The sequence below is a fragment of the Heterocephalus glaber genome, unplaced genomic scaffold (genome assembly GCF_053883595.1).
Source record: "Heterocephalus glaber isolate CG9 unplaced genomic scaffold, H.glaber_assembly_v1.0 deba00001428, whole genome shotgun sequence".
NCBI lineage: Eukaryota > Metazoa > Chordata > Mammalia > Rodentia > Bathyergidae > Heterocephalus > Heterocephalus glaber.
Window position 1 is genome coordinate 31,675,214 of NW_028258293.1, and position 24,071 is coordinate 31,699,284.

At 51.9% G+C, this 24,071-nt stretch overlaps 2 protein-coding genes across 11 annotated transcripts in view; both read left to right on the top strand.

The window, feature by feature from the left end:
• Capn5 (calpain 5) overlaps positions 1-13,058 on the top strand; it is a 54,304-nt gene extending 41,246 nt beyond the window's left edge. For 4 of the 7 annotated variants that reach the window (XM_087212001.1, XM_004869661.4, XM_004869662.4 and 1 more), the window contains exons 4-13: positions 4-212; positions 2,146-2,338; positions 3,129-3,322; positions 3,872-3,949; positions 5,466-5,661; positions 6,282-6,404; positions 8,068-8,264; positions 8,865-8,980; positions 9,513-9,649; positions 10,558-13,058. In XM_087212001.1, the coding sequence (XP_087068127.1) occupies positions 4-212; positions 2,146-2,338; positions 3,129-3,322; positions 3,872-3,949; positions 5,466-5,661; positions 6,282-6,404; positions 8,068-8,264; positions 8,865-8,980; positions 9,513-9,649; positions 10,558-10,740 (1,626 nt within the window). In that variant the 3' untranslated portion in view covers positions 10,741-13,058. The remainder of the gene's footprint in view (positions 1-3; positions 213-2,145; positions 2,339-3,128; positions 3,323-3,871; positions 3,950-5,465; positions 5,662-6,281; positions 6,405-8,067; positions 8,265-8,864; positions 8,981-9,512; positions 9,650-10,557) is intronic. The other 3 variants (XM_087212004.1, XM_087212002.1, XM_087212003.1) reach the window with 1 other exon arrangement.
• A 2,467-nt stretch (positions 13,059-15,525) lies between these two features.
• Myo7a (myosin VIIA) overlaps positions 15,526-24,071 on the top strand; it is a 78,501-nt gene continuing 69,955 nt past the window's right edge. Inside the window, exons 1-2 of one of the 4 annotated variants that reach the window (XM_087212000.1) lie at positions 15,526-15,854; positions 17,552-17,623. In XM_087212000.1, coding sequence (XP_087068126.1) covers positions 17,606-17,623 — 18 coding nt within the window. In that variant the 5' untranslated portion in view covers positions 15,526-15,854; positions 17,552-17,605. Of the gene's footprint in view, positions 15,855-16,802; positions 17,212-17,551; positions 17,624-24,071 lie in introns of those variants that run through there. The other 3 variants (XM_087211997.1, XM_013067417.3, XM_087211998.1) reach the window with 3 other exon arrangements.

Genomic DNA, 24,071 nt, shown 5'->3' on the forward strand with positions numbered 1-24,071 from the left:
TAGGTCATCCCAGACTGGAAAGAGCAGGAGTGGGACCCAGAGAAGCCTGACAACTATGCTGGCATCTTCCACTTCCACTTTTGGCGCTTTGGGGAGTGGGTGGATGTGGTCATTGATGACCGACTACCCACAGTCAACAACCAGCTCATCTACTGCCACTCCAACTCTCGCAACGAGTTCTGGTGCGCCCTGGTGGAGAAGGCCTACGCCAAGTAGGTGACACCACAGGCAGGAGGTGGCCAAGCTGGGTGGTGCCACTGAGTGCTCCCATGGGTGTTTCTTCGGCCGGACCTGAGTTGGGTGGGGTAGAGGCCTGGACTCCATGACAGAGGAATAGTTACACTTGTTTAGAGAGCAGACTGGGCCTGGGCAGGGGTCTTGTGGGTAGTTGGGACCATCGCTCACATACATGGCCATGGGCTTTGCCCAGAGGTGTACACTGCCTGCTGGGCCTTCTCTGTGGGGGTGTGGGAATGAGATTGGCCTAGACTTTGAGAAGTGGACCAGATTCCTTGCTTGTATCCCTCCTTCATTCATCTAGCTGACTATCTGACTGTCCATCCTTTCCATCTTTGCTGACTCTCCTCTTCTCTATGCCAGGCCCTGTGTTCCCAGCACTCAGTGCAAGGCATGGCACAGAATGGGCAGAGCAAAGGTTTGCTGAGCCACGGAGGATTTGGGGGCATAGTGACCTGCCCAGGCCCTTGCACAGCTTGGGTCACAGGAATATCAGTGGGTGTTGGAGACCAACCTAGCCAGCTCAGTGGAGCCTCTTCCAGGCTCCTCCTCCCAGGCCCTCTTGTCAGTCTCCTTGGGGATGGGGCATACAGAAAGGAGGAAAAGGAAAAACAAAAACTCCTAACAGCAAAAAGGAACCCAAGCAAACACGCTAGCAGGTTCCATTTTTAATCCTAAAAAAAGCAAACCCTGCCCCCTGGTGGCCTCTGGGTCCACTACCCTTGATGTAGCCACCCTCCCTCTCCTGGGGAGCTGACTCTGGGCCCACTCTTGTTTGGTTGTTTTGCTTTGTTTTGAGACTGGGACTAGCTGTGTTGTAGGCTGGCCTCAAACTCTTGGGCTCAAGCCATCCTCCTGCTTCAGCCTGCTGCCCACTCGCTGTGCCCATCTCATTTTTGTTTTTTAAAAAAGTTTTATTATGGTAAAACATAAATAACACAGTATTTTTCATCTTAATCATGTATAAGCCTGCAACTTAGTGGCAGGTCATTAACACAGTGTTGTGTACCCTCTCCACCCTCTGTGCCGAAAGCTTTGTCATAGTCCCCAGCGGAAACTCTTATTGATTACACAGTAACTTCCTCACCTGTCCCTTCCACCCCCCCGCCCCGAGTCCTGGGAACCTCTCTTTGCTTTCTGTGAATTTGCCTATTTCTAGGTCCTTGTATGAGTGGAATCCTACAGCATCAGTTTATATGAGTAGTATTGTTACATGTCTCTTTCTGCTTCTCAGATTTGCATTTTCTACTATGTATTACATAGTAGATGCATAATAAATTTTTAAAACTCCCTCACTAGCCCACCCCAGGAACATAGATCTCTTTAATTTCATATAATTTGTTCCTTTAGGCCAATAAATATTTTTAAATAAATTATTGTATATCTTTTAAACATAATGGGAATCCAGCTCTATTGCTCTCTCAAACATAAGCAAACACTAGCATTTTCCCTACCACAGGAATTCTTTTCCAGCTATTTTTTTTCCACAAAGGCTTAATATTCCAGGGTATAGATACAGCATTAGTCTCTAAAACTAATTCCCTGTTGTTAGACAATTAGGTTATTTCTGGATTAACATCATTAGAAATCATGTTACTCATCCAGATTTGGTGTGTCAAAAGATATATGAGTTTTTAATGCTTTTGAAAAGAATTGCTACATGTTTTGGACAGCTAATTTGTGAAGATAGAGCTACTGAGGCCTAGAGAAATTTAAGCCATAACATGGTGTGGGCCACTGTGACAAATGTTGGCCTGGGAGTCAGCCCCTGGGCTCTAGTGTTGGCTGTGCAGTGGCCTTCTGTGTAACCCTGGCAGTTTGCTTGACCTCTCTGAGTTTCAAAAGTCTCTCTTCTAAGGTGAAGGATTTAGAATATGAGCCAGGAATTCTTTCCACATTGCTTCCCAGGCTGGCGGGCTGTTACCAGGCCCTGGATGGAGGTAACACCGCAGATGCGCTGGTGGACTTCACAGGTGGTGTTTCTGAGCCCATCGACCTGACTGAGGGTGACTTTGCCAATGATGAGGCCAAGAGGAACCAGCTGTTTGAGCGAGTGTTAAAGGTGCACAGCCGAGGAGGCCTCATCAGTGCCTCCATCAAGGTAGGAACTCACCAGGCCTGAGGCGGCCTCTGTGCTCTCCAACTCTGTGTGGGATGATTCAGGAGGTGGCTGTGAGGCTAGCTCAGAATCCAGACCCCCAGTCTCAGGGAGATAGGAGCCCCAAGACTGCCCTAACCCTGTGCTGTGCTCTGCCCCTCAAGCCCGTTCATCCAACACCCTCTTTTCTGACCCTCTCAGGCCCCCGGTGACCTCATCTAGGGCCCCTCAGTCAAGCTGTGAGGCACCAAGCTAGGTGGTAGCTGGAGCCCCTATGGCAGGCTGGCCCTGGGCTGGTGCCACAGAGGGGTCATCTGAGCTCTTTAATTGCTTGGGTTCTGCTGAGAAAGCAGGGTCTCAGTGTAGCTAGGATTTGAACCCAGGTAGAGCCAGTCCTATGGTGCCTGATAACTTAGTTTCCAGAAAAAGAAAAGACCTAATTTTGGTGGCATAAACATTCCCATTGTGGTCAATTTCCAGATACCAATTCTCTTTCCAGCCAGTTCTCAGAATTCCTGAATATTTAGCAGTCACCTGACCCAGGGCTGGTTGGCCCCAACATACTGCAGAGCTGTCCCCAGGACAGGCACTTCCCTTACCATGCACTGCTGGTGGCAGGGGTTTGTAAAACCTGTGAACACAGCACGGTCCTCAGTCACAACCAAGATCTACCTTTGCGGGGGATGCGGTTCCCTTTCTGTCCTGTAGGGGGCAGTGCCTAAGGACTTTAGTTCTGCCCAGATTTGGGTTCCAGGCTGTCCCTGCTTCTCTGAGCACCTGGGTCCTCCCACAGGCTGTGACAGCAGCTGACATGGAGGCCCGCCTGGGGTGCGGCCTGGTGAAAGGCCACGCGTATGCTGTCACCGATGTGCGCAAGGTGCGCCTGGGCCATGGCCTACTGGCCTTCTTCAAGTCGGAGAAGTTGGACATGATTCGCCTGCGCAACCCCTGGGGCGAGCGGGAGTGGAATGGGCCCTGGAGTGACACGTGAGACCCAAGGATAGGAAAGGATGGGCGGTCTTCCTGGAAGAGGTGGTTCTGGGGCTGGGCCGGGAAGGATGTCGGGAGGATAGTATTAGGAAGAGGGAAGGGAGACAGGTTGGAGTGGGGTGGGGAGTGGGGTTTGCAGCAAGGGCAGAGGCCTGGAGGTGATAGGAACCTAGCTACCAGGGGAAGGGGAGAATTGGGGGCAGGGCCGCGGAGGGCACCAGTGATGCCTGTGTGGGGCTGATGCTCTGTGCTGTGCACAGTGAGGCCAGGAGGAGAGTGGAGCTGGCCCCTAGTAAAGGAGTCCCCTTCTCTGGGGGTCATGCCCTCCCTCTCCATTCCTGTTCTGCCACTTTGCTTCCAGCCCTCCTGGCCTGGATGGGGAAGGCCCACAGCTCCCTTTGAGAGGGGGCAGAGCAGGGCTGGGTGTGGCTCCCGTGTCCCTGACCACCGAGGGTGGCCTAGGCCTGAGCTCACCCAGCCTCCTCAGCCTGGCTGGAAGGTTCTGGTGGGGCCACTCTGCTTACACTGCTTCCTCTCCTCTCCCAGCTCAGAGGAGTGGCAGAAGGTGAGCAAGACTGAGCGGGAAAAGATGGGGGTGACCGTGCAGGATGATGGCGAGTTCTGGTGAGTGCTGTGCCCAATGCCTGGGGCTGTGGGGCAGGGTGGGAGGAGCTCAGAAGGCAGGGCTCTAGCACAGCCCATCACCAGCTTGCTGTGTGGCCTTGGATGAGTCACATCATCTCTCTGAGCCGAGGTTTCCTTCTCTGTAAAATGAGTTGGGCAGTAATGGGCCCTTTGATCCTATAGTCCCCTCTTGCCCCTCTGAGGGGACCCTGGGCTACTCTGGGCTCAGACTGAACCCTTGGCAAGAAGGCCAGGATGCCAGTAAGTGGGGGCTGACCTGAGGGCAGGGGCAGCTGGCAGCCAAGGATTTAGCTCAGTGGCACTAATTCTACCTTACAAATACAAGGTCCTAAGTTCGGTTCCCGGTTACACTAGCCCCCTAACCCCCTACCCACCCAAAAAAAGAGTAGGCAGAGAAGAAGAAGGTCCTATGGAGGAGCTTGTTCCAAACCCGAGACTCAGGCTGCAGAGACCCAGCCCAGAGGTGTGAGAGCTTTGGAAAGAGGGAGTTCAGAAGAGCAGGGAGCTGGGGGCATGGGGAGGAGGCTGTCTAGGAAGATGGCAGCAGCTGAGACCGAAGTTACTACTCTGGGATAACCTGCCTGCACTCGTTCGCCTGTGTTCTGTACCAGCTCTGTGCCAGGCTCAGTGTCATCCTTCAACAGGACACTTGGTTTGGAGACTTTGATCACCCTGGAGGGTATGGGGTGCCCTGTGTGAGGCAGATGCTGTAGGCCCGAGGCAGACCAGCGCAGATGGCAGTGATCCTGGCCCTCCAATGAGGACCCCCTCTTGTAGGTTCCAGGAAGCTGCTGCAGGCCACCCAGGCCCTCTGGCCTGGGCCCCTGTGGATAAGACCTTGTGCAGTCTGGCTCAGGGGTCAGTTGAATTACAACATACCCAAGCCCCTCCTCCATGGAAAGGGTTGCCTCCTGCGGCCCTCCTCATACAGGTTTGTACCCTGTGTACCTCCCCAGCCCCTCACAGGCTGCTAGACATGTGCATAGCACCAAGTGACCCTAACACCCTGGCACTGCCACACCCTTACCTCATTTATTGAGGCCTCGGACCAGGTGTGGAAGCCTGTACACAGTTATTGATACTATCAACAGTTGCTGCAGCAGCCTGGGCCGGCTGTTGTCTGCCAAAAGTTGTACTGTGTTGCTTTTATTGTACCACTTAACCCTTGTGTTCCATTTTTGGAATCCCCATAACAGTGGGAATATAATAAAATTTTTTCTTTTCAAATTCTTGTGCCTTGAATTTTTCTAGGTAACAGATATGAATGTCATGCAAACATTTGAAAAATTGCAATCTTTGACATAAATGGGTTAATTCCTTCGCTAGCTCAGTGAGACAGGCAGCTGTTGACACATTCATCCCCATTTACAAATGAGGACTTTGAGGCCGAAAGAGATTCAGGGTCTGTGTAGTGCCATGTGTGGCCATGGGTCAGAGCACATGAGTGAGTGGGCAGGTGGCCGGGAGCGCCTCACTCAGCCCTCCCTGTGCCCAGGATGACCTTTGAGGACATGTGCCGGTACTTCACTGACATCATCAAGTGCCGCCTCCTCAACACATCCTACCTGAGCATCCACAAGACATGGGAGGAGGCACGGCTGCAAGGTGCCTGGACACGGCATGAGGACTGGTGGCAGAACCGCAGTGGGGGCTGCATCAACCACAAGGACACATTCTTCCAGAACCCACAGGTGGGCATCCTCAGGGACCCCACCTTGCTCCTGAGCACCTGTGGGGGCCCCACCACTGTCCCACCATAGGCTCTGGCATGACCTTACATGCCTCCCTGTTTGTCCTTGGGCCTCAGCATACTCATCTGTACAGTGGGGTGGACTCACTGGCCTCTCTGGGAATCACGAAGCCCAACTTTACAGTTTGACCTGTACATGGTAAAAATGAGGATACTGCGTCTCAGGGACCTGGAGTGTCTTGCCCAGAGTCTAGGGATATTCAGAGGCCAAAGTGGGGATCACAACGCCTTGTTTCTACAACAGCATGATTCTGCTATTTCCTGGGGAATTTGGTCAGGCTGAGCTTCTCCTCAGGGGTCTGTTCCTTGTGGCTCCCTTAGTCACAACCCATGGCAACTGCTTGATATGCCTTTATTGAGCACCAACTGTGTGTCAGGCTCGGAGCCGAGCATCCCTTATTTCCGAGTTCTCCCAGTCTTCATACAGGGAGGAGAGACGAGGCTCAGAGCAGTGATGGGACTGGGCACACTCAGGAAGCCCACAGGGGATGGAGCCTGGCTCTTGAGTTCATCTCTGGCGTTGTCTCATGGCAGTGTCTCTTTCTTTGGCCAAACCTATAGTACATCTTTGAGGTCAAGAAGCCAGAAGATGAAGTACTGATCTGCATCCAGCAGCGGCCCAAACGATCTACCCGCCGAGAGGGCAAAGGCGAGAACCTGGCCATTGGCTTTGACATCTATAAGGTGAGGCCAGCGGGGACCCCTGCTGTGGGTGAGGAATGGAGGAGCTGGAGTTTGGGCTGCCCAGGCCTGGAGAGAGCACTCTAGAACACCTTAGTCACCATCCTCACTCAAGCCATCCTGGCTGCATTGGCTCACGTGGTGGAGATGTCATGTTCGCTGTCGGCGATGGCCACAGAGTGCCTTGCCTGACTTCTGTGGGAGTGCTCAGTCTGATTCCTTTCTGTCTGAGACCCACAGCATAGACTGATGGGTAAGGATCACTATCATTGGGGCTGAGCTCTGGGATCTCCTGAGCGTCACGTGGCTCCTCCATGTCCCTCCCTTGGGGCTCAGGACCTCTCTCATCTCCTACAACCCCCCTATGTTGGAGGCCTCCTGTGCACAGGAGGAGCATCCTTGGGCAGAGCCAGGCAGGCTCATTGTTGGATGGAAACAGGACTTCCACATGTGATACCCAGTGTGTGACATTAGGTCCAGCAGGACCCCACATACTTGTCAGACCCCAAGAGCTGGAGGGGACCACATGGATGTGTGAAACACTTGGTCCATGCTGGGTCCTGGTATTTGATGTTCTTGGTCATGTTGAGGCAATTTGTGTCATGCAGCCATTGTGTGCTGATGTGTTGTAACACTTGGTTTTGACTTTGTGACTGTGGCGTTCTGTGATGCTTGTTTTGAGAACTGTCTAGCATCTTGGCAGCTGGTGTTGTCATTTCATGGATTTGTGCTATGACTTGGGCAGGTCATGAGACAGTAGGTCCCCCCTTATTCAGGGGGGTGTGTTCTAGGTGCCCCAGTGGATGCCTGAGCTGCGGAAAATACCAAACCCTTTATACTGTACTGATGACCAGAACAGCTGCACAGTGGTTATTGGGCAGGTAGTGCATATGGATGGCATGGATATGCTTGATAAAAGTTGATTCACATCCTGCGTGGGGTGAAACGAGGTGGTGTAAGATTGCATCACAGTATTCAAGAACACTGTGAAATTTAAAATGTATGAACTGTTTATTGCTGGAATTTTTAATTTAATTCTTTCAGTGCCTAGCTGACTCCAGGTAACTGAAATCATCAAAAGTAGAACTGCAGAAAAGGGAGGAACATTGTACTTGGTTCTGATGTGGCAGAAACCCCAGGGACATCGTTACAGGGGGATCCTTTGGACCCCCTTTTTTGGTATTGGGGATTGAGCCTAAGGCCTTTGCCCTGAGCTGCATCCCTAGCCCTTTAAATTTTTTTTTTTTTAAATTTTGAGGCAGGGTCTTGCTAAATCACTAAGTTGCACATCTGGTCTTGAGCTTATAATCCTCCTGACACCCTCCAGAGTACTCTCCCTTTTTAATAGCTTTCATTGAGACAATTCACAGACTGTCCAGCTCACTCATTTGAAGTATATAACCTAGTGACTTTTAGTGTAGTCAGAGTTGCACAACCATTAGCACATTCAATTTTAGAACATTTTTATCACCCCCAGAGAGATCCTGCTGCCTTAGGCCATCACCACCCAATTCCATTGACCCTTGTCTCCTTCAGCCCCTGGCAAACACTAATCCCCTTGCCTGTTCTGGACATCTCACTCACATGGATTCTAGCAAGCGGAAGATAGGTGGGCTGGATGCAGTGGGTGGGGCCCCACAAGGGCCAACCCCTCTGTCTCCCACAGGTAGAAGAGAACCGCCAGTACCGCATGCACAGCCTGCAGCACAAGGTCGCCAGCTCCATCTACATCAACTCACGCAGCGTGTTCCTTCGTACGGACCAGCCCGAGGGCCGCTATGTCATCATCCCCACCACCTTTGAGCCAGGCCACACTGGAGAGTTCCTGCTCCGAGTCTTCACAGATGTGCCCTCCAACTGCCGGTGCGCAGGGCTGTGTGGGGTCAGGGCTGGTAGGGCACTGTCCACACTGGGCCACAAGGGGCCTCAGCCAGCAGTGCTAAGTGTCTGCCTGAGGCATGGAGCCCAGATGTCCAGCCCTCCCAGCCTGACCCGTGTCCCTCTTCTTCCTCTCCCTTCCTCTGCACCCCTATCCCAGCCTCTTGGATATGACTAGTGGAGTCATGTGTACTGCACTTCCCAGTTTATAAAGAAGCTTTACTCACCCCATTTGATTGTTTCATACCCCTGAGCAGAAGGCCTGACCACTCCATTTTACACATGAAAATAAGGACCTATGTCAGAAGGGTTGTCTGAGGTCACATGGCCAATGGTAGTGGTTACCACCTGCCACCTGCCTGGCCTGATTCCAGGGTTTGTGTCTTGCTATCATTATGCCCTATCCCACGGGACAGGGACTAGCTCTGGGGACCCAGGGACTGCAGAAACCATCCCCATCCCTGCTGGGGTGTAGACCCTGTGTTTCCCGTACTGCCCACCCCACCTTGGTGTGGGACCCAGACTTGATGTCACTATTTGAACCCCTCCTCACTTGTCTTCCTGGCACCCCCTCACCCCCACCAGAGAGCTGCGCCTGGATGAGCCCCCCCGAACCTGCTGGAGCTCCCTGTGTGGCTACCCCAAGCAGGTGACCCAAGTCCATGTCCTGGGGGCTGCTGGCCTTAAGGACTCCACGGCAGGTGAGCTCAGCAGGAAAGGCCCTGGTTCTGCTGGTAGTTGCCCCAGGCCCTCCCTTCCAGAGCAGCCCCCAGCCTGTAGAGCTCTCCAGCTCACATTCAGTGGTCAGAAAATCTTCCCTGACATCCATTGGGGGGCGGGGGTGCATGGAGCACACAGAAGAGCAGGTCTAGCACCTGTCCTGGCAGCTTCCTGCTGGGATGGGGGTCAGATCCTGGAACAGAGAGCTGGCACAAGTGCTCAGGGAAGGCTTCCTGGGGGAGGTAGCCTTTCTCCAGGCTGAGAAGGTCTAGGGTACAAAGTCTAGTGAAAAGAACTGGGGGAATGGGTGCTCTGGACAGAGGTAAAGGCCTAGAAGCCAGAGATTACCAGTCTGCCTGTCTCTTTAAGTTAAGAGACCTTGTGGTGGGTCAGGCTCCAGCCTTGCCTTCCCCTGAATGACGGAGGCCAGGGAGATATCTCACCTCCCAGACATCCTTTCCATCCAGGCCTTCCTGCAGCCCACACTCACTCCAGATCCCACTCCCTCTCTAGGGGCCAACTCTTATGTGATCATCAAGTGTGAGGGGGAAAAAGTTCACTCGCCTGTGCAGAAAGGGACCTCAGTGCCTGAGTATAATGTGAAAGGCATCTTCTACCGCAAGAAGCCAGGCCAGCCCATCACTGTCCAGGTGAGCTCACAGGGGGAGGGCCAGGACAGAAGAGCCTTTGAGGGGTGCTGGGCTCTGGTGGTTGGTCTGTCCCTCACTCCTGGTGTGGCTTTGGCATTCTCTTGCCTGTATCTCACGCTGCACCAGCATCAGGGTTGTACATGGATGGGTTGGATTAGCTAGTGTGATTCAGAGACTCAGCAGGGTCAGTCTCCTGGCTGGGGACATTGGTCATCTCTGCTGCCTTGCCCAAAGCCCTAGGAGCTGTTCTTTGGAGTCCCCAGTGGGTGGATCATTTGGACAAGTGCTGCTGAGATGGTGTGGGCTATGGCTGTTCCTAAGAGCCTGGAGCAGGGGCTAGAAAGCCACTGTCCTTGGACACAGCCTTCCTTCTCCTCTCAGGCCAAGGTGGCTGGTGCAGGATGATTCTGAGCTCATTAGCAGGAAGCTCTTTGTCCCCCAGGCCCAGAGCAGCATCTCTCTGGGTGAGAAACCATCTGTAAACAAATACTTGGGGACCCCAGGGGAGCCACTGTAGATTTTCCAAGTTTTCTTAACTGTGGGTCCCACTGGATCAAATCACAGACCCATAGCTATTAGGGCTAGAAGGACCCCAGGGAGCAGTTGATCCAACCCTCATATTAGTAATGGAGAACCTAGGGCATGTTGGGGGGTCACTTGTCCAGCTTCACCCAAGGTCAACAGCAGAGCTAATAATAATCTTTATGAGTGGAAGAGCACTTTGACAGGTGGGGAGCCCAAGGCTCTAGAAGAGGCACTTCCTTGCCCAAGGTTCACGGTGAGGAAGACAACCCAGGCTCGCACTATGGGGGGTGATTCTGGGCTCTGATGCCACCACCAACACCTACCATAGGTTGTATTCCTGGTCTTAGGGATGGTTCCTCCCACAATCCTCTGTCTCCTCCCAGATTTGGAACCACCGAGTCCTGAAGGATGAGTTCCTGGGCCAGGTGCACCTGAAGGCTGAACCCGATGACCTCCAGGCCCTGCACACCCTCCACCTCCGAGACCGAAATAGCCGGCAACCCAGCGACTTGCCAGGCACCGTTGCTGTGCACATCGTCAGCAGTGCCTCCCTCACAGCTATCTGATGCCTGCCTGTCTACCTGGCCCCAGTAATTCCGACCACCACCTGCATGTCCACACCAGGCCTGGGACCAGCCCAGGCGCCAGACACTGGGCTTCTTTTCCCACTCTTCCCCTGACTTGCTGTATGACCTTGGGAGATCTCTGCACCCCTCAGAGCCTCAATATCCTGAGGGCCCCAAAACATTCCCTTCTTATGAGGGAGTCCTCCTGCCTGAGATTTAAAATAGCCCTCCCTACCCCAGCTGTCACCACTGCTAAGGGACTCTGTCCATTGAAAATATTTCCCCAAGGCTCTGCTAACTGCTGAAGAGTGCCAAGATGTCACTTGTTTACACACAGATTGCCATGTCCCCAAACCCCACTGTTGCCCTTTGTTTCCCAGGCCCACTCCAGTGTCCCAGACCTCATTTTCTGTGTCACCTACACCTTGTTTGCAAGCCACCTTGAAAGGACTTGCGGGGCATCTGCTAGGTTCCTGCTCGGGCTAGAATTTGGGGACCACATGGGTGATATTTGTTCAGTCTCTAATCCTGTCCTCTCACCCATCTGTTTATTCACTCGGTAGAGATTTGCCAAATAAGCAACACCCGAGAGGCTCCAGGGAAGTGGAGCCCTGTCTCTGCCTCCGGCCTTGCCTCTGCCCTCAGGTCTTCTCAGAGGCAGTCGCTCAGATGAGCTGCACTGCCAGCTGATTCCAGGTTCCAGCGTCATCTGCAGTCCCTGGTCTGAGGTCCCTGGAGAGAGAGTGACCATGGGTGAGGAAGGGGCACCTTCCTGCCCCCACTGCCTAATGTGGAAAGGAATGTGCCCAGCTAGTGTGTCAAGTGGGCAGAGGGGCCAGAAGGACCCAGAGGGAAGCAGTACTCCCCTCTGCTGCAAGGCTTCTAGGAGAAAGGGCTCTGGTGTGGGTGGTGCCAGCCCTGGGATCCTGTCACCCAGTGGGCGTGCCAGGAGGTAGGAAACTCCACTGCCTGACCGGAGGCACCTCCACCAACATTCCCACAAACAGCCAAGGAGGCCAGTGTTCTTCTTTCTGTCTGGACCAAAATGATCCTTTTAGTCCTCACTGCTTTATATACCTTCTGTTTTAGAAATCTCAATTTTAACCAGGGGTTTTTAAAGGAAACCCTGAACCCCCTTTTTCTTCCTAGAACTCTAGTTTTACTGATCTTCTGATTTTATTTTGATTTCACCTGGGGAGGGATGTGGTTGAAACCACATCAGAAATGGTTGTGGTTGAAGGGATGTGGTTGAAACCACCTTCTCAGAGGTGGTCTGGAGGAGGTGAAGATGAAGATATTTGTATCCGAACATCTGTTGGCTGGTGCTGACTGTGTTGCTGAATTCTTGCCTGCTTGTGCGTGATCCACTTGGGGTCTCCTTGGGCTTCTAGACCAGACACAGCAAGCAAATGAAAAGTGCATTTGGTTCAAGAGCAAGAATTCCTTTTGGAAACCTGAACTTTGACTCCAGACCTGGAAGTGTGGGCTGGTCACCTGGCTGGAGGTGCTGGATCCTCTGACTTTGCCTCCTTGCTCCATGACTGGCTGTGCTCCTGGGTCCTGGCCCTGGGCCACAGGAGGGTCCAGGAACTGAAAGACAAGGAGCACAAGAGGATTCCTTCTCACAAGTTGGGGCTTCCCCTTGAAAATCTGGGACTGGGACTCTGCATGTGACCAAGAGCAAGTCACTTATACCTCCTGTGCCTCGACTTCTCCCTCTGCAAAGTAGGGTGGATGGTTCCTATTTGTCAGCACTCTCACTAGCAAGTGCTGAGTAAGGGCAAGGGAATACCCCATCTCTGTGTATTTATCTCTGTATGCTTACACACTATACACACATTCACGTAATCACTTTGCAATGTCTATTCAAAATTATGACTCCTGATTCAGGGCTGAAGAGGTGAGTACTAGGTAAGCCAGCCTGGGCCTCTGGGACTGACACATGGGTCTTTTGTTGAGCCATATCTCCCAGGAACACAGGGGCAAATCAGGACCAGGTGGTAGAGTAGTGTGGGCTTCAGCCTGGGAGTCAGATGTGCCTCCCACCCCCAGCAGAGCTGTACAGCAGCCTTCTAGGTAGGCCAGGCTGGCTCCTGGCTGTGCTGGGATTTCTGTCCCCAGAAGTCCCTGGGGGCTGGGAAGGTAAGGATGGAGGGTGAGTTGAGGAGAGCAATTATTTTGTTCACTTTACAACCCAGGGAACCTGCAGCCCACACCACCCAGACCTGGGCTCCACTTCTCTCAGGGCCCACTAAGGCATTAGGGGAGAAGAAGCCTGTTCTCTTCTCAGAATAAATGTTACTGCAATTCCAGAAAAACCTTCCCTTGTCTGCCTATCCCTTGTGACTGTGGGGGGGGGGCAGTTGATGACTGTCCTCTGGTCAGAGGAGTGGGCAAGCATCTATAGGCTGAGATCTGTGGGATCCTCATCACTCCTTCGAGAAGCAAATTGTCACAGGGCTAACTACTAAGTCCCACTCCGAGCTCTGGGGAGACAGGAAAACAGTCCCTGCCCTGAAGCAGTCCACAAGCTGCTGGGAAACACTAATACATACGCTCTGACCCTGCCAAGCATTGCACAGTTATTGAGAGGGCAATAGAGGACTTGCTGGGGCCTTTTAGTCTGCTAGGTCATGGAGGCCTAAGCCCTGCTTCAGTAAAACAGGCCACAACACTGAGGGCCACAGGAGAGGAGATGGGTTTCGAGGCACAGGTGGGGACGGAGAGGAGTGCAGGGTTGTGGGGAGGAACTGGGAAACCAGGGAGCAGTGAGAAGGAACAGAGTAGAGATGGATTTTGAGGGCAGAGTTGGCACATCTCAGTGATAGGCCGGGTTTGGGGTGGGAGGGGGCATGAGTAGAGGAGGAGGACAAAGTGAACCAAGACTGGTTCTGTTGTTTGGATTTGGGATCCTGCACAGGCTCACGTGTTGGAAGCCTGGGCCCCAGTGGAACAGCATTGAAAGGTAGAAACTTAAAAGGAGGGGCCTAGTGAGAGGTGATTAGGAAGGAATGAATGGCCTTTTGTGAGGCTGGATTGGTGGCCGTGAGAGCAGGTTGCTAGAAAGCGAGGCCACCAGGTGTGTTCTACTCCATGCAGTCCACGGCTCCTGCACTCGAGCCCACAAATGATGCCATCCTTTGCTGAGTCACAACACAGCATGAGGCCACCACCCAATGTGCCCACCCAGGCTTGGACTCTTCAGCCTCCAAAATAGCCATCATTAGCCTCTTTTTCTTAGGAAGTATCCAGTCTCAGGTGTTCTGTTATCACAAAACAGAATGGCAGATTCCTAGATTTCACAGGGGTTTGAGAAACGAACTGTGACCTGCTTAGCAGACTGCCTGGGCATGGTGGGTGTCCAGGAAAGTGTAGCAGTTACCAAGGGATCTGAGACCTTCTCCTCCACAACCTTCCCTCCTCACCACCCTCCAGCCCAACAGCTCCCACTGCTATTCTGCCCAAGCTACAACTGTGGTGTGTAGGCACCCCGTGCTCCAATCAGAGAGCCTCATTTTCCCCATCTGTGTGGCCCAGGCCATTTGCCCTGCCAACCTGGAGCCTTTGAGAGAGGTGATTTGAGACGCTCCAGTGTGAAGTAATCAGCTGCAGGTGAAGTCCAGAGGTGGAGACCGTTCTGGAGCAACTCCAGCCAGGGCTGCCAGGCTAATGGGCACTAGAGCATGCTGAGTCTGAGGGACCCAGGCCCAGCAGGGGCTGCCTCCAGTAATGTCCCCATCACAGAGCCTGGCTCCCTGTTGAGCCTGTGCCCAGCAGGGGGCGCTTGTGGTCCTGTCCACCTCAGGCCTCCAACCTCCCCACCCCCATGCTCCTGGTGGCTTCCCTGAGGACTCACCCCTTTAACTCGAGGGCAGGCACCCAAAAGCTTCCCTGCTTCTGCTGGACCTAGAACTGTACTTGGAGAGGTGCACAGATGGCAGGCAAAAGTGAGTGGGAGAAATGACTGGGAAAAAACAAAAAAAATGACTGGGTCTCAGGAAGGAGTCCTCCAGGCCACCCCTTTTGCCAGTGCTAATAACAAAGATTGTGTGCTCCTTCCAATCATGCATTTCACTCCACTTTGTTCCTATGATATGTGAGGCTGCTTCTCCAGTGGTACCTTGGTTCTCGTTAATTGGTTCTGAGAGGTGTGAGGAGTACCAAACAATGGCTGGAAGGGTAGCGAGTTTGACAAATTCTACCTTGCGCATCCAGTGCCAAGTACATGACAAGTACCAGGACACAATTTTCACATCAAAATCTGTCCAGTACCAAAGTTGACAAGTTTCAAAGCAGTTGAGTATGACCATATGTACAGGTATGGTGTAGTTATGGTTTGGCAAAGTTTCTGGATAATTATAAAAGAGCACACGTCCTCAGCCCCCAGAACAAGTTGTGGGGGCAACATTGAGTTGATGAGCTTCAGGGCGACACATGGGGGGACAGGAGGGGTGTGTGCAGGGAGGGGAAGGAGGTGCCAGAACACTGTTCTCTCAGCACTCCACCTGCTGCCCTGGCTGGCCTGGCCAGACCCTGTCAGAGTTTCAAACAGTGTCACGGAGGAGAACAGCTGGGAGGAGACTCCCAGGCGAGGCGGAGACTCCGGCAAATCAGTGACCAAGCCAGGATCACAATGGGGTTTCCTCTAAGGTGCTGAGGCTGCAGGGAGTGGTACTGCAAATGGCAGGGGGCCTCTGTGAGTGGCCCTGGGCCCCACACGTGTCAGCAGCACAGCTAGAGACTGCAATGATCCTGTCTCCCTGTTGGCTGGTGGCGCTCTGTGCAGAGCCCTGGGCAGCCTCTGGACAGCAGTCCCAGCACAGCCCGTCCCCCATTTGATGTCACCACACCCAGACCTTGGAGGCCCCCTTGGGCTCCGCCTCCTGGGAGAAGGCTCTGGAGTGAGAGGGGAGGGTGCCAGTGCTGGCTGGACAGTTGCCTGGGAGGAAAAACCAGGAGAGAGAGGCATCCAGGGCAAGCTGCGGGGCAAGACCCAGGAAAGGGCAACGTATCTACAGGCTGTGCCAGACTGGTAACCCCAGCCTCCTGAGTTCGTGCAGGTAGCAGCTGCAACCAGGCTCGTGCAACACTGTGAGTGTGCAGCTGGGACTCAGGTAAGGATAGGCTGCCCTTGTCCTGGCACGGGAGAGGGTATTTTGGATTTGGGTGGAGCCCATGCCCCTACAGCCACTTGCTCGTACATTTCCTGCCACCCATGGAGGCTCCACCACAGCAGCCATTGAATGAAATTGTTCCGAGCTTGGGAAGATGGAGATTTGAACCCTGGAGGAGGGAAGGGCCAAGGCTACTGAGTTCATCAAATTGTCTCTGTGCTGGGGTGGGGTTGGGGAGCATCCTGCAGCCAGGGGAGCAGGCAAGTTGAGGTGTCAGAGAGAGTCCAAGAGAGTCCTCTGTCGCTGTCTCTCAGCCCCCTCTGGCCTCTCTCTGACACTCTTGACCTCTCTCTTTGGATAAGTCACTTCCTTTCTATGTACCTCAAGCTTCCCACCTGTGATATGGGAGTATGAAGCCCCACCAGCCAGGATTGTCATGGAGACAGGGTGGAATCAGAATGGGCTTAGAAATACAATTACTGTCTGCATTCCCCCATTGTCAATTTGAAAGGCAATGAACTTGATCATGGTCTAGCTCTTATTCTTAGAAATAAAATGCATACCTTGTAGTTTTCCCAATGGATGGGCCTTAAATTCTAACCCCTTACCATCTTTCCAAAACCCTTACTCTTTCATAAAAACCCTGGTTTGGACTCTGGCTCTCGTGGCTCATGCTGATGTCCAATGCCAGCACAGTGCCTGGGGAATCCTCTTCAGACAAAGCTCCTAGGGGAGCAGCCTGCTGAGCCTTCCAACATTCTCTTCCCTGCCAGGCACTCAGGCCCGTGCAGGTCTCAGGAAAGACCACACACTCTCTGGAATCCAGAGCTCCAGCCCTGTGGCCCTGAGGTCAGGGCTCAGGTGTCAGGCAGTGTCATGGGCAGAGGATCAAATGACTCAGCGCCTCTGAATGGGCCCTTGTGAAAAATTGATGTTCATCCTGTGGGCAGATTGGGGGCCAGAGGGCCTCATGCCAGGGCCTGTGGGCCAGAGCTCTTTTTGATGGCCATGCTCATCCCACAACTCCTTCCTGAGCCCATCTTTGAGCCTGGATGAAGCTGGAGAAAAGGCAATGGCTCGGGCTCTGGCCCTGCCCTGGATCAACTCCCGGACTTTAGGAGCAGAAGTAGGGACAGGCCATGACCCAGGCAGCATCACGAATACAGTCAGAGCTGAGACAAAGGTAAACACAGAGGTTCTTGGCAGCCCCCAGTGGTAAGGGAAGCTTCCAGGAGGAGGTGCCATCTGAATTGAGCCAGAACCATAGGAAAGGTTTTACCAGTCAGAGTTCCAGGAAGAAGGGCCAGTGGAAGCAAAGGCCAGGAAGTATGAGGAGAGCTGGAATAGTTCAGGAATAGTGAGTCCCTAAGAATGGTTCCAGTGTAGGGGTAAGGAGAGAAAAGGCTGAGGCATCAGCAGGGGCCAGACTATGCTAGGACTTGTCTTCCCTCCCAAGGCCAAGGATGCTTGGGAAGGCTTTTGCCCAAGGTGTGCCAGGCACGCAGGCCATGTTTAGTCTGTGCCTGTCCCCTGTCACTAGGCTGCCCTGTCACCCGCACCCCTGGGGCATCCCTGAGCTAGGAGGCCGAGACCAAGGGGGGAGGGGCTGGGCTTTGGGAGGTGCCCAGTGACCTCAGCCTGGCTCAAGGATGCCAGGGCTGGTCTGCTCAGAGGCTGACATGGTTTCACTCCTACAGAACTGTGTCTGCCGGGCCCTGGGGAGCGGGCAGCGGGAGCTCTGACACAGAACCATGGTGATTCTTCAGCAGGTGAGCACTCCCGAACCTCTGAGCCCTCCAGTTTCTTCCACCTGAGGCAGAGCCAACCTTGTCGTGTGCCTCATCCTGCTGCCATCCCATCTGCTTATCTATATGCTTCACTATGGGATGCCCTCTCCAGTCTTTTCTCTTGGAAAATCCCTAAATGTGCTTTAAAACCCAACTGAGAAACTTCTCCTGCCTCTCAATGGCCCATCTGGGCCTTGCCCCTCTGATGCCCACTGGGGTTTCCTCCTTTCACTGACTCGCCCCACTGGGCAGAAATGATTGATTCATCCACATGTCAGAGTCCCAGGCATTCCAGGCTGTGGATCAGACTGTGCAAAGTATGTGGAAAGTCCGTGGGGCAGGGCTTGGCAAGGCTGCTTAGGAAAGGCCCTGAGCCTGATTTGTCCTGAGGGCCTTGGGCAGCAGTGAGTGGGGGTGACATGGCCCAAGTAGAGTCCCTTGGGGTGACATGGGAGGAGACAGAGGTGCTGCAGCCCCACTTCCTCCTCAGGGCCACAATGGCCTCAGGTCCTCAGCCTTTCCCGGTGACCAGCCTGAGGCTCTAATGAGCTTCTGGTCTCCAGAGCAGGATCCAGGAATGTGGGCCCCAAGCCACGTGGGCCTGGCCTAGGGCCTCAGGGCTTGCTGGGATGGGTGCTGCGGGGATTTCACCAGCCACTTCCTGTCATACTGGGTCACCAGAGGCAACATAGCAGCTTTGTTCTGCAGCCTGAGACTCAGTGTGTTCATGTGTGAGAAGGCGGGATCAGGACAGGGTTCCATCCCAGATCCCCTTGGCCTGATAGCTTGTTCAAAGGCCCATCAAAGATGACATGGATCTTAGAGAGAAAGTGGCCTACACGGAGTGCTGTATGCCAGGTTTGGACCACAGAGGGCTGGGTGAGTGGGGACACACACAGACTCTCAGAAGCGGGGCCTGGCCCCCATTACCCCCTCAGGGTGTTTTCCCTCAGGCAGGCCCCTGGCTAACTGGAGCCCCTATGACCCCCTCCCCTCCTCCTTCCTCTGAATGCTAGTCCACCTACCTTGCAGAGGGCCTCTGCTGGGAGCAGGTATCTGTAGCTGAATGGTGGGTCTGCCCACCCCTCACCCTGGAAGTGCCTTTGGTCTCAGCAGTGTCCCAGCTCTGTGGTTCTGCAAGGCAGAGCCCACATACCTGGCTCCATCCTGAGCTTTGCTATTGACAAGAGGGAGGAGCTTGGGGCACATTATTTAGCCTTCTCTGAGCTCAGTTCCCTCACCTATAAAGTGAAGATAAAAGTCCTCTTCTTTCAGCTCAGCTGTTGTGAGGCTAAAATGCCATACTTCCTTCCACTGCTTTCCTGCTCTCATCTCTCCTGTCTTCATCTTGCTACCTCCTTCCTCATCCTGCAAGATCCACAAAACACTCAGCCTCCCCTTCTTGCCTGATGACATCTCTTTAGGCCTCAGGAGCTGTCCCTGCTCAGCTAACACAGGTCTGCATCACACCCCATTCTCTTCCCCTGCCATCCTGGGCCTCCCAGGGAGCCCTGAAGAGGGACAACCTCATCCTTCCCATCTCCTCAGCCCCTACACTGGTCCACTCTACCAAATAGTGCAGAATAATGATGTACCATCATTGCTCCCAGGGGCTGTGTTAGAATCCTGGTTCCATCACTCTCCAGCTATGTGGCTGCAGGCAGGTGGCTGCATATGTAACAAAGGACTGATGATGACCCCTACCTTATAGGGATACCTGAGACCAAAACACCAGTGTATAGAAAATGGTTAGCTCAGTGCTTGGTGCAGGGCTCCATGACCACCACTGATATGGTAATATTAACAGTGGTCCTGGGTGTGACATATCCCCATCCTTTGTTCTCTCTTACTTTATTTGGAATGAAAAATCTCAGGAGACCTCAAAGGATACAGTGGTTCTTTTTCCATGTATAGAATCACTCCATGTGGGACATATCAGTGACACAGATTCACCCATCACCATCCACGCTCCCATCCATCATCCCTACTTTTCTGAACCCGATAGGGTTCAGATACAAGAGACACCTTTACAAAAGTGATCCAAGAACCCAAATCTTTTCATTCATGAAGAAAGCTTATTCATTTGGTAAGGGTTGTGGTCCTCCCATGTGCCAGGCGTACTACACACGATCTCCTTTTATCACAAGGCTATGAGGTAGACACCTTTGTGACAATATCCCTGAGATTCAGACTGCTTATTGAAACTTGAGCTGGGTGCATCTGGACAAGGTAGGGAGCCATGATTCTGGGGGTGGGGTGGAAATAGGCAGGAAGAGGAGGCCTGGGGAAGGCTGAAGTGCAAGGGTGGCACAAAGGTTTGGGACAAATAGATCAGACTGGCCATGCTAGGTGGCATTTGCAGGTCTCTCCAAGGACCTTGTGGCAGTGTGGGCAGACCCACTGTGTTTATGGCCTTGGCCGTGGGGTGGGGCTGCCTGGATTGCTGGAGTGTCTGAGGCTGCCTCCTCCAGCCCCATGTCACCTACCAAGCAGAGCAGCACTGAGCCCCTTTTCTCCAAGCCAAGTCTGGCACCAGGAATTCAGACAGAAAGTGACTATTGCCTTCCCAGGCAGTTTCCAGAGCAGTTGCGGCATGAGGGTGGGGGGCTCCTAGAAAGAAACTCTGTGAACAGAACTGTGAGAGCCAGGGCTCCCGGGGGCAGAGGGGATGACGGAGACCTGGGAATGGGGGTGCTTCTGTAGGGATGTGGGTAGGGAAAGCTGTGACGCTCTTATAGCTGCCCCTGAAAAACGCATGGGGACTGAGGGCTCGGGAGGACTCACAGATGCCAGGGTGAGAACTAGAACCCAGAGGTCTATAATAGGCACACATGACACGTTTCTTTGAGAATCTCAAGGAAGGCTGTTTGTTTGTTTCAGTCTGACATGACTTCCCACTCTATGGTGGGGCCAGGGTGGGGACTTGTAAGTACTTGACCCAGATTTCTGGGCAGAGAAATTTGAAGATAAGTGTGTGAGCTGTTGGTGACAGCTGGATTGACCCTTTCAGTAAAATAGAATGTCCTTTGTCTCTTGTAATAATTGTGACTTCAAGCCTGATTGGTCTAAGGGTAATCCAGATATTGCAGCTCTCCCTCTATTTGCATGGAATGCCATTTTTGCATGAACCTCTTCCACTTCCAGCCTATCTGTGTCTGGGGACCTAAAGTGAATCTCTTGCAGGCAGCAAGCACACAGTTTGATCACATGTTTTTACTCATTCTGCCATCTCTACCTTTTTGTGGGTGGAGGTGTACTGGGTATTGAACCTAGGGTCTTTGCACTGAACTTTATCCCCAGGCCTTTTTAATTTTTTATTTTGAGACAAGGTCTCTCTAAATTCCCCGGGTTGGGCTCAAACTTGCAATCGTCCTGGCTCAGCCTCCTAGAGTACTGGGATGATGGACTTCTGCTTTGCTATTTGTTTTCTGTTTTAAAATGTCCCCCCTCTCAATTCCTCCACTACTGCTTTCTTTTGTGTTTAATTGACTTTGTCCTCATGCACTGATTTGATTCCCCTTTTATTTCTTCTTCTATATGATTTTCTACTTTCCTTATTTTTAAAAACTTTCTAAAAATATTTTCTTTAAAGGTTAGCCTTTGGTTTACAATTAACATCTTAAATGTACAATGTAGTTTAAGACCAAATTAGCTTCAATAGTACATAAGAATTGCAGTCCCATATAATTCTATTCCTCCCCTTTTCTTTTTTTTTTTTGGTACCTGGGATTAAACTCAGGACCTTGTGCTTGTGAGGCAGGCACGGTGCTACTGAGCTAAATCCTTGGGCCCTACCCCCCTTCTGTTGTCACAAATTATTCCTTTATATATTGTATGTCTATTAGCATAGATTTATCATTCTTTTATGCATTCACATAGGGAAAAAAATTACACACCCAAAGTTCAATTGATACTGGCTTTGTCTCTATTTATGCAGTTACCTTTAATTCATATGGCTTTGAATTACTCTCTGGTGTCCTTTAATTTTGTCTGATTTTTTGTTGTTACAAAATACAAATAACAAAATTTACCATCTTAACTATTTTTAACTGCACAGTTCAGTGGTATTAAATAAATTCCTAATGTTATGATAGCTGTTCCCACTACCCATCTCCATAACTATTTTCATCTTGTAAAAGTGAAGTTTCACCCATCAAACAATAACTCTTCTCCCCTCAGCCCTGGAAATCACTATACCTTCTGTCTCTACGAATTTGACTACTTTGGGGACCTCATATAAGTGAATCATATACAGTTGTCTTTTACTGGTGGCTTATTTTACTTAGCATAATGTCCTCAAAGTTGATCCACGTTGTAGCAGGTGACAGGATTTCCTTCTTTTTCAAGGCTGGACAACAGTCTGTGAATGTACACAGCACGTGTTGTTTATCTCGGCATCTACTGAAGGGCAGCGCCTGTTTCCATGTTTTAGCTCTTGTGAACGGTGCTGCCACAACATAGGTGTAGGAATATCTCTTTGAGAACTTGCCTTCAGTTCTTTTGAGTATTGTATATGCTAGAAGTGGAATTGCTGAATTATATAGTAATATAGTAATTCTATTTTTAACTTTTTGCAGAACCACCATACTGTTTTGGACAGTGACTCTACTATTACACATTCTCACCAGCCATATACAAAAGTTCTAATTCCTCACATCCTCACCAATGTTTATTGTCTGTTTTTTGATAGTAGCCATCCAAGTGTAATTTTGATTTACATTTCCCTTATGATTAGTGACGTTGAGCATCTTTTCGTGTACTTCTTATCCATTTATATATCTTCTGTGGAGAAATGCTTATTCAAGTCCTTTGCCTGTTTTTGATTGGGTTGTTCTGTTGTTCTTCAGTGTCCTTTAATTTGTAGAAATTTTACAGGATAAGTCAAATGGTGACAAACTTTCTCAGCATTTCTCAGCTGTGTGTGTGTGTGTGTGTGTGTGTGTGTGTGTGTGTGTGTGTGTGTGTGTATTACTGGAGATGGAATCCAGGGCTGTTCTATATCCGAGCACATTCCTAGGCCTTTTGGGGTTTTGTTTTGAGACAGGGTCTTGCTAAGTTGTCCAGCCTGGCCTCAAATTTGTAATCCCCTGGCTCAGCCTTTTGAATAGCTGCGATGACATACATTGCCAGCATGCCTGACACACCTTTATTTTTGAAAGGTAGCTAAGCCAGACATAGAATTCTTGGATGACAGGCTTTTATTGTTTTTTTCTTTCAGCATTTTAAGTATATCATTCTACTGCTTTCTAACCTCCACAGTTTCTGCTGAGAAATCAGCTGATAATCATAATAAGATTCCTCTGCATATAAAGAGCCACCTCTGTCTTGCTGCTTTTCCTCTTTTCTTTGTCTTTGCCACTTGTTGGGAGGAGAACTGTTCCAGCTCAAGGGTCTGGGTGTGGGAATGGACAGGCCCTCAGTACCTGCAGGGCCTCCCCTAGGGGACTCTCTCCAGTCACCATACCCTTCTCTCTCCACTCTTCTGTTATTCTCTGTGCTGTGCCCTTTCCTCTTGCTGGAATGCTTTCCCCCTCATGAATGCCTAAAAGATAATGGCCCCAAGCTGTCACCCCTTCTGTGACTCCCTCAGTTAATGACCGTCATATTCACAGCATTTGTTCTGACAGGAACCAATCAAAATGTATCACACATAACCTGCTCGATCCCACAAGTGCCCTATTGGTGCTAGGATTGCATCATACGACAGCCAGGGAAACAAAGGCACCCCAAGGTGGGGCAGCTTGCCCCAGGTAAGAGCCAGTGCGTGGCTGAACTGGGATTGAAGTTCTGCTGTCCAGCTCCAGCATCTGAGCTCTTAGCAGCCACACTATCCTGTCTCTTGGGGCCAGTCTGTCCCTTATCTGGTGGTACCATCCTTATCTGTGTCTGTGTCTGTCCACCCCACTAGGCAGGAAGCTCTGAGGACATGTCTCCTTGACAGTGTCCTCTGTGCTTTGGTCTGAGCCTGTGCTCAGTGAGGGTGCTGGTTGTAGGGAGAGATGGATAACACCTTTGAGCCTACCACCATGCTCTCTTGCATCTGAGCAGCTGGTCCCTGAGCCAGTGGACCCAGTAGCCAGGTGGCACTGAGGGCTGCACTTGGTCTGGGTTTGGCTGGAGGAGGGATGAGTCCTGAAACAAGGTCCCAGAGGAGTGCAGGAAGGAGGTGGGAATCGCTGCCATCAGTCAGCTTTGTAATGGGTGGCAGAGCCCTGGGTCCTAAGGCTGGGCTGCCTGCAGCCTGAGCTGAGTGCGGCACACAGGTCTCCTTCCCTACCTCCCCCCTACTTGTTCCCGCTGCTGTTTGCTGGGGGGGGGGCACTTCCAGGATTCCAGACAATGCAGACAGCTAGAAACCAGCCAGGAGGCCTTGAAGAGAGAAGAGAGAAAAAAAAGGAGGAGGACAGATATAAGAAGGGTGGGTGGAAGG